The 9,818-nt window shown below is 37.3% G+C and overlaps 1 protein-coding gene across 1 annotated transcript; it reads right to left on the bottom strand.

The window, feature by feature from the left end:
- Positions 1-4,705: 4,705 nt before the first annotated feature.
- On the bottom strand, positions 4,706-5,290 carry LOC136237637 (kelch domain-containing protein 8B-like). The gene has a single exon (XM_066027854.1). It carries the CDS (start codon positions 5,288-5,290, stop codon positions 4,706-4,708), a length of 585 nt encoding a protein of 194 aa, XP_065883926.1.
- Positions 5,291-9,818: the final 4,528 nt, after the last annotated feature.

Below are 9,818 nucleotides of genomic sequence, written 5' to 3'. Positions count from 1 at the left end.
ACAAGTAAATACTCTAAGTCGGGTACAGCTAGTCAGACTGCATCATTTAAAATATTGTTTGATAACTTACTGTATCTCACAGACAGTTGGTTATAACTGGCAGTGGTATAGCTATAAGCATCTTTGCATATGGATCACAAATAATGCAACATGCCTAACATCCTTTGATGATAAACTGTAAATCAACTCTAATAGAGCAATCATGCAGAGTGGAACCTGTTAATCAGGACACCTGCATAATCTGGACGCTTGTTAATGGTGGTCCCTAGAAAATCAAGACACCTAGATAATCAACAACTAATATAATACATCTATTGTTCAAACATCCATCCTAATTATTTGAATATTGTCTTTGTGGCTTACCCAGTATCAGCCACACCCACTACTGCTGTAAACTTCTAGCTTGCTACCATAAACCAGTTGATGGGACACCAATGTGTCCAGTAGCACACTGTAGCATTCACTATCAACTCTTTTTGTACCACCTACAATGACTGATATCTGTATGGAATTAAGCAGTTGGCATTTTACTGTAATAATTCTACCATCTGTCTTCAAGAACAAGTACCTTTCCCTGTTTCACTTTCAGCAATTATCTGTTTATCAGTTATAGCAAGAGTATATAATGGGGAGGCCATTATATACTCTTGGTTATATAGCATACACTGTATATGGCACAGTAAGGGGGGTCTCCTACAAACCACAAAATCCGTCAGTTGACATTCAGAAAAAGCAGTAGTAAAGTGCCATTAACAAGTTAAAACATGTTAGTGTACAGCATATTTATGACAAGAACGTACACGCTCTACAAACCAATAGTGTTTCCTCTGATAAACAAGACCACAACTGCGTTTACCTATATCTCCCTTTATTTGTATTCTCTGATTGAAGCCTAACATTTTGTATATATCCTGCCAAATACAGAGTAACGTATCTTGTGAAAGGCTGGGGGCCAGGCTATTGTCAGCACAAAGTATTAAGGCGAATACATTTAACAGACTGCTTCATGCATGTAAATTCAAAACAGCCAATTAGCTGTGAAAAAGGATGCAGCCTAGCTCCCAAAATAGGCTAGTATGAAAAAGATATGGTATGAAAAGTGATGGCCAAGAAATGGCTGTAATGATATTATAATGTAAATTGATTTGTAATGGCTGCAATGATACTTTTTTTGTATATAGAGTATTATACTCTACTAAAGCGCACATTATTTTCTAAGGACTTCTAATACAATGGACATAGAATGTTTTATATTTATTTATTATCTCAAAAGACAGGGATGCACCAAAAGCTCAACCTGTACAAGGGTGCTTCCCCAAGGTACAAACAACATCCATAACACACAACTACATAGTTTACATTATACAGATAACTAAAACAAGCACAAAGACAAGAAATTAACCAAAAAGATAAGTTCTCAGAGCCTTCCGAAAGGATTCCACCTTGGTGAGAGACAATATGCAGTATGGTATAGAATTCCAAATAAATGGAGTATTGACAAAAAATGAGTATCGATAAGCATTAATTCGTGGCCTGTAGTGGAACTATACAAAGGGAATGTTGCCTTGTACAAGAGGACTTAAAATTGTAAAAGAGTTGAAACATAATGAGGAGTAACTTTTGTGTATAATGTTATAGAGGAAAGACATGCAAAGAAAACTTCGACGGGTTTCCAAGGTCGGCCATTTTAGTAAGGAGACACAATCTGTAGATGATTCGGTCCAGGACTTTGAAACAGGATCCCATCGACTGCCTGCAGCCCAGTGAGCAGTCCTGTGCTGCACCAACTCAATAGCACAGGTGTTTTTGGTTGTATGGTGTTCCAAACTTGTGCAGCATATTCTAACACCGGATGTATAGAGGACTTGTAAACCGAAGATTTAACTACCTAATATCCCGGTGTAGTAAATTTATAAAGTAGTAATTAACTGGGGTGATCATAAGCAACTGGCAGCAGTGGCTGACATGATTGGCAAAGGGCTTGGGCATATAGGTGTGGAAGAAACTGGTTCAAAGCCGGGACAAAATTTTCAACATTTTTTGTGCAGGTTTTTTTTTTTCCCACTTCTTGTTGACTCTTCTATTGGAGTATCTTGATTGCATTTGATTCACATGTTTGGTTTTTGCTTTATATCTCCTTAGTTAATATCCTTGGTACTTTCAAATCACAAAAGGTTACATTTGTACGATGGTCAATCTATCTGCAGACAGATTTTAAACTTATTTCTGTTAGTAGATAGCCCTGCAGACATGTCAAAAATCACACGTGCTGTAGTATGCTCCTTGTACCTTCCAAACAAATTTACTATGGAAGATTTTCCACCCTGAGCACAGAAGAAATAGACTGACTATTCCTGCATGTTTAGCTATTGCTGAGGCATGAATGCATGAAAATTGCATTTTCTGACCAGTACATTACAGCTTGGCTGTAGGCACTATATATTTGTTCATTACGGGTAGACACTATGTTGGATTGAAATACAATCACACACAGCATTGTTTGACACTATACTCCATTCCATGTTATCAGAGACACAATTGCAAGATGGGATTGCATCACTGTCAGGATGCTACAGTGAAACTTTGGTTGTGTACACCCTGATGTCTTCAGACAATGAAAAAGAAAAACATCAAGATAATATTTCAGTAGCCTACTGATACACAAAATGTCTATAATAGCATGGAAAGGAACACATTGCTACCATTTTCAATGACATTCAAATTCAGCTGTCTGGAAGATGAGGCTAATATTCATGTACAAAAGGAATTAGCAGGAATATACCTACTTGAACAAGTTGAAGAATGCCAACTGTGCCAATACACAGGAACCAAGGACCAAACTTTTTGTGGGTTTTATATAATTGATAATGTTCATATTGCACTAGATACCTCTGCAAGTCACGCCAATCTACTTTTTTCTGTCACGGTGATGTTAGGAAATATAAGTGCCTCTGAAAAGGAGGTAACTAGTCCACTATGTCACCTAGTTACAGAAATTTTGTGTAAACAAATAGTTTCAGTGAAGTGATCATTACAAGTTACACCAGCAGCTCTACATTTCACACGTCATGTGGTGCACAAAAGCAAAGACTGTTAAAATTAATACCAAGCTCTTGATTGATACTCCCACTTGCTGGAGGTATGAAAAATGAGAGGCATCACAATCAAGGAATTGTGCAAGCATACATTTAGGAGACGCTGTTAAAGAGGGTAGGGGCAAAATTTTAGCATAATACAGTGTCTATTCCACTATGACCTGAAGAGGACAGAACTCCATCTAGTCCTTTACATATAGAATGAGAAATGAAGGACTAAGACTCCCTATGTTTGAATCTGAGGTTTTTAAAAAATCTATTTATTAAAGCTTTTACAGTACAAGTGCTGAAGGTCTATAGGACGTCTGGTCCTATAACTTGTTTAAAGATGTTATATTTGTTTGAAAAATTTTAAATATTTCTAAATCATTTTTGTTTAACTTATTAAAGTAGTTTTGAAAAACATCATATGTGAACTTAAGTTTATGAGATAGAACCTGTTTGATGGTTGTAATTGTACTCAGGGTTATAATCTTTTTTTGCACTAAAAAAGTAAAATTGTGGCTGGATTTGCGAAAAGGGGTCTTCCACACACATCCAATTTACCAACTTTAGATTAGAATAGGCTATTGACTTGAAATTTGGTTACAAGTGAGCACCAACATGGATTAATAATTGGAGAGAATTTCAGGTTTATATGTTACTTGAAACCTAAGTTATGATATCTCAAGTTCATGAAATTGGATGTGTGTGGAAGACCCCTTTTCGCAAATCCAGTCACAATTAATGTTCTATTAAAGTAGTGACTGTTCTATAAGAGTGGTGACTGCTCTATTAGAGTGTCTTGATGCAAAAATTCAAACCTCTGTGTCCCAATGTCTTCATATAGTCACAGCATGTATGGTAAGTGCACATATAACTTTTGTCTCTATTTGCCTATCTTTCTGTACTTTCAATACAGTGTGAATAATTCCAAGCTCGTTTTTGGTGTCAACAGGAGCTTATAAGCGCCAAAGGCACAAGCTTATATGCATCTTTGGTGCTTATAAGCTCCTGGTGTCAATGGTGTTCTATAGGTCCAAGGGGGGCAAAAGAAGGGCCAGGAATGGCACCATCATCTTCTCCCACCCCCCAATCCATTTGTGCGTGCAAGGCACCATGACAGAGAAGAGTACTCTGGCAATACAACACTAGCCACTGTGCCTTACAAGGTATATCTAGCACACAAGTATAGAATGTATAAACATTGTGGAGTATGTAAATAACCAGGTCCTAGGTCCCTGGGTCCAGTGTTTATACCACACATAACTGAACATTTTCTCCATTGTAAGAATGCCAAATTGCTATTTGACTCCAAACTCAATCAGCGGTTTATTATCATGTCAGAATGTCAGCTGCAACAACAAGCAGACTAAAGTAATTGACTCACAGAAAAAATATCAGCTGGAATGCTGAAATTCTTGAGTAAAAGTTGTTTTACTAAGTCTAAAACTTACCTTTTGTTTTCGTCATAATGCCATAGTCATTGTTTCAATTTTTCGTTCAACATTCATGAAGCTTTGCAATGTGACCACAACAAAAATGATGTCCAGGCTAATTACCAGTGTTCAGACAGCTATATAGTTACAATGCAAATAAAATATTTGACTTATATAGCTAGCTGATACATTTTATAGTAACAAACCAACCAATACTTTATTTGAATATACATTTTGTTGAGTAAGTCCACCCAGTACAATTATCTTATTATCAACTACACCCACTACTGCTGGAAAGCTCCCTGCTGCTGGTATATTTGTTATTTGTTGCCATAAACCATTTGATGGGTTGAAAGCACACACCTTGGTAGTTTTAGCGCCAACTTCAGTTGTAGTTGTTTGTCTTCCACCAACTATACACAGGAACTTGTCGTACAGAACAACAGGAGCTGAACAGCACCGTGGAGTGTCTGGGAAAGACTGCCATTTCAACTGGTGACTTGAGAGGTTGTCCAGTGAAACAGTGAATACTTGTGGAGATGGTTTATTTTTATGATACCCACCCAATAAATATAAGCAGTTAGCCATGACAGTAAACCTCAGTTGGTGGTGTGCCACAGGGAGGTCATCACAAATGTACCAACATCCATTGGTAGTGTCTAGTAGCTCAGTGGTAGCTAGTATAGTCCATTTACCTTCAACTTTCCCATTTCCTCTGACTACAATTAACATTGACTGATATCCAACAACAGCTGCACCCTGTCTAGCAGTCGGCATTTCACTGTAATCCTTCCACACCCCTTCATCAAGAACTAGCACCTTGTTGGTGACCTCACCACTCTTTGTCTCACCTCCAGCAATGATCAGTTTATCATCCAGATCAGTTTATCATCCAGATCAGTTTATCATCCAGTACAGTCATAGCAAACCAACAATATGGTGTGGTAATAGGAGAGGTACTCCACTGGTTGGTGGTTAAATTGTAAACATCTAACCTATAACAGGACTGGTCATTATCTACATTTCTCCCCTCAAATCCTCCTCCAACATAAACTGATCCATGTAATAATACTGCTCTATGAGCTGTACAACCAACTGGTAGAGGAGCTACCTCCTTCCATTTCACCTTCATTGCCTTATCGAAAATATCTGCTGGTGAATTGATCTGTAATTAACAAAAAATATTAACTCTATTCCGTTACAATAAATCTTACCGATGATGATATAGTGGTATTCCTCAACAGTTTGGTTGCCTGTTCTACCTGCCATGTTATGGAGTTCATGGTCACATCTGGACACCTCACATTCTCTGCTTCTTTCATCTTCCTCATCCTCTCTGACACATCTGATATTGCAGGACGTCTACTTGGATCATCATTAAGACATTGCTCAACTAAACGCCTTAGGTCTACTGGAGCTCCTCTCATCTTCTCTACATGTTCTTGACGTCGTTCTACTTCTGATAAATCCACTCGTCTCCTAGTCTTAGGATCAGTCACTACATAATGTAGTGGTGTAGGCCATTCTTGATTCACCACATGAAGTACACTCCACCATAAGAGAACACATCAAGGGAAGGACCATACTCTGGAATCTCTGCTAAAGCTTCTGGTCCCATGAAGTCCACTGTTCCTGGAGCACAAGTCTTTGTCTTCTTGCTGTCTGTTCTTATCACTTTGGCTACCCCTAGGTCACTGATTTTTGCCACAAACTGACTAGTCAATAAGATATTATTGGGGGAAAGATCTCGGTGGACGATGGGAGGATCGTGACTGTGGAGGTACCACAATCCTCTGGACACATCCAGTAACATTGACAACTTCACACACATTGGAATATTTGGGTACTTTTCCACCAGTGACGTAAGGCTCTCCTGCATCCTCTCCATCACTAGAACCGGTAATTGCAACTCACCACCAGGATTGTATACTCCTAGAATGTGAACTACGTTACGATGGCCAAGTGCACTACTTTGAAGACATTCTGCGACAAACATTCTTTTCATTCTTTTGAAACCAGATCGCTCCACTCCTTCTGTCAACGCTGGATGTATTTCTTTCGCTGCATACAGTTCTCCGCATAATTTAACCTCATACACTCTTCCATACGAGCCAGCACCAATCTTTACTCCGTTAGGCATCACTCCAGTTAGATATAGATGTTTAAAACGATCGCCATCTAGTAAAATTAAATGCGCACGCGCAGCGAATTTTTTTTGCTCGACAGTGGGTAAAAAAGTGAAAAATTGTGTCAACACATAAAGGATACCATCAGATTGCGCTTAATTGTTTATAATTACTCCCAACGTAGATGTGGTTAGATTAAAATACTTCCTTGGCTTAGCTAGTTATTATATAGCGACTGACACGAGTAATATCTTCTAATGATGACTGAAATATCCTATAGCTAATGATTAGCTATAGGATATTTCAGTCATCATTAGAAGATATTGGCCTAATCCTCTATTGAGGATTCTGCGACAATTATTCACAGCCATCTGTGCCAGAGCTCTGCTCACTAATTTAATTGTATTACCACATATTTTTGTTGTATTATTTATTATTTTTGTTGTATTGTAGCCTAGTATTTTAGTGTGTATGTTTCAGTGCTTATACAGTTTTCTCATACTCCTATATGGAAGATCGACTACGCCAAATAGCTATAGGAGTTAATTCAAAAATCAAATCAAATCAAATCTGAACCTAGCTGAATTGCGGCAGTAATAGCTATATCACACCGACCGCAGGACACCATAAATATCTATCCTTGGAAGTTGGATTATAAGCAGGCCACTGATCATTATCAAGAGTTAATCATCTAATTAAGCACTATCATGGGGCTTATTTAATTTGCAATTAGCTATTACTATTTTACAAAACCTGCAGGATTACTATTTTTCATATTAACAACAACCGACAATTTCTTTAATTTTTGAATTTTGACAGTGGAAACTGTAAATAATTAGTTATAATGTTATTTTAGTACCTGTACATGCTACCACATTTTATTCTAACCTCTCAGTAATATGGTTACGTGTATTGCAAGACCTGGTTTGAGACTTTCACAGAGAACCTGTCAACTATACCTCTGATTAAGCGAGAGAATCCAGTACATAAGGAAGGCAGTACCCTGTGAGACTTGATCTGGCTATCATAACCAGTATGAAATCGTGCAATTACTGCTGGCTGCATCAATCTTTCATGTCAATTTCAGACGTACAATAAAAATATTTCTACATAGCTAAATATATTTGAATACTTTTTTGTTGCACATCCTTTTATGCTTTTCTTGGTCTGAGATTCACGGAATGGAACAACATGTTTATGCTGTACCATGTGACTGACCTTGACTTGGTACTACGGTGCTTGCATTTTGAGTAATGTGGTTTGCAGTATTTCAGTTTCTTAGTGTTTCTAAACCAGTGGAGTATCTAAACTCTCTGGATTGGTAGGGCCAAGAGAAAAAAAGGTAACTGCCTGCTCACAGTGGTAGTCCTATATTCATCACTGATAAAAGTATACATAAAAATCTTATTTATAACAGCATAGTTTGCTACATGCACTGCTTCTCTGTGTGACTGCTTTTTTAGAGTGAGATTGACTGCTCTACTAGAGTATCCCAATCTCACTTACAAATACTTCTGGTATGGCACAAAAATTCTTTGGTAGGACACAGGCCACTGTTCTAAACTGTGTATTTAATGTGCAACAGTGTAAGAGAGTCAGTATAGTTTTCTAAGCTGCTGATTACCAAATCCTGAGGCTGTTGACAACTTAATAGTAATAGTAATAGAAGTTTTAGATCACATATACTGCACTGAAGACCCGCTGGCAACCTGTGCTAGCAGCCAAATTAAAAACAAAAAAAAAACATAATTACATTAACTATTAAAATTAGAGGGTAGGAGCAATGTTACAGCAATTATAGCAAGGGCAAAGGAAATGATATGTGCATGAGTTTTGTGAGTTAAAGTGTTCTGTGAAGTTGTTCCAAAGGTGTTTGTAAATTACTGACTTGATCATGTCGAAGGGGGAAGGGAATTCCATAGTCGAGGAAGTCGATCAAAATAGAAGTTACGTATTTTGTTGTTTGGGCAGTAATTGTGAGTAATTTGTGAGCTGTAGCTGATCTTTTCCTATTATTACATAATTTAAAATGTAGAAGTGATCAATTAAAGATTTCACAAAGAAGAGTATAATTATCGTAATAATCAAGAGTGTACGTTAATGGGAGGAGGTTGCTAATTACCAAGTCCTGAGGCTGTTGACAACTGCTGGTGCCTGTATTTTAATTACTGTCATAACTATACTTTATTAAGCTTTGAAAGTACAGCTGATGGGCAATAAAGTGCAATTCACATCTCAATTATACTTTATGGAAAATAAAATGCACTTTTTCATTTTATGTTGCCCTTGCTCTATGATGTACAGACACACTGAAATATTACAACAGTTAATAACTTCCAGAATATCATGATATATCACTAAAACAATCAGCCCATTTTTGAGATGGATCCATACAGTAGTATCCTCTGTGTGTATGCACATATGTATAGGAGTAACTTGCAAGTGTTTAGGGTAGAAGTATAGAAATTCAAGGAGACCATGCAGAGATGACTAGTAGTCATCTGATAACTGTGGATAATTGTTGTGGACACTTTGGTGGCTAGCTATAAGCTCCTGGCAGCTACAGTACTGATAAAAGTAGCTTCAAAATTTTGACTGACACATAAGACAGACTTAATAGATATTGCAAAATTCCATGACTACATTAACAGTGTATGATCTCTAGTTTTCCGGCATAACCCATTAACCTGCAAGAACCATGACATCAGCTAGTATCTTAAGCTACATATGTAGCTATAACAACTGAAATAAATTAGATAAAATGAAGAGTATAGAACTCAGTTCGGAATCAAACATCATACACACAGAAGAGGTAGTGTCTAATCACTGGAATGGAATACTATTGGACTAACAATGTTGGAGTCTATACTGTATGTACATTTGGATGACTTGTGGCAATATTTAAGTACTGAGTGGTAAACATGATTTTAAAACACATGCAGAGACAAGTGAGAAGGTAACATGAAATATCCAATATGTAATATACAGATTCACACTAGTGTATATATTTGCTAACCCTCGGTGTTAAAGTCTTCTTTAATACACAGATGTAGAAAACCAAGCCCATTATAAGGAAACCCGAAATGCAGAGATTACAAACATCTTAGCTATCTTTTCCCCTAACTGTGTTCCATGCAGTTTACTGATGGTGATGTTCTTTCCTTTCTCTGGTGGGTCAG

This window comes from Dysidea avara, chromosome 11 (genome assembly GCF_963678975.1).
Source record: "Dysidea avara chromosome 11, odDysAvar1.4, whole genome shotgun sequence".
Taxonomy (NCBI): domain Eukaryota; kingdom Metazoa; phylum Porifera; class Demospongiae; order Dictyoceratida; family Dysideidae; genus Dysidea; species Dysidea avara.
Note: the sequence above shows the minus strand (reverse complement) of the source record. Positions and strands in the feature narration are given on the sequence as shown.

Coding starts and splice junctions, on each gene's coding strand:
- LOC136237637 (XM_066027854.1), bottom strand. CDS start 5,290: ATGCCGACTGCTAGACAGGGTGCAGCTGTTGTTGGATATCAGTCAATG.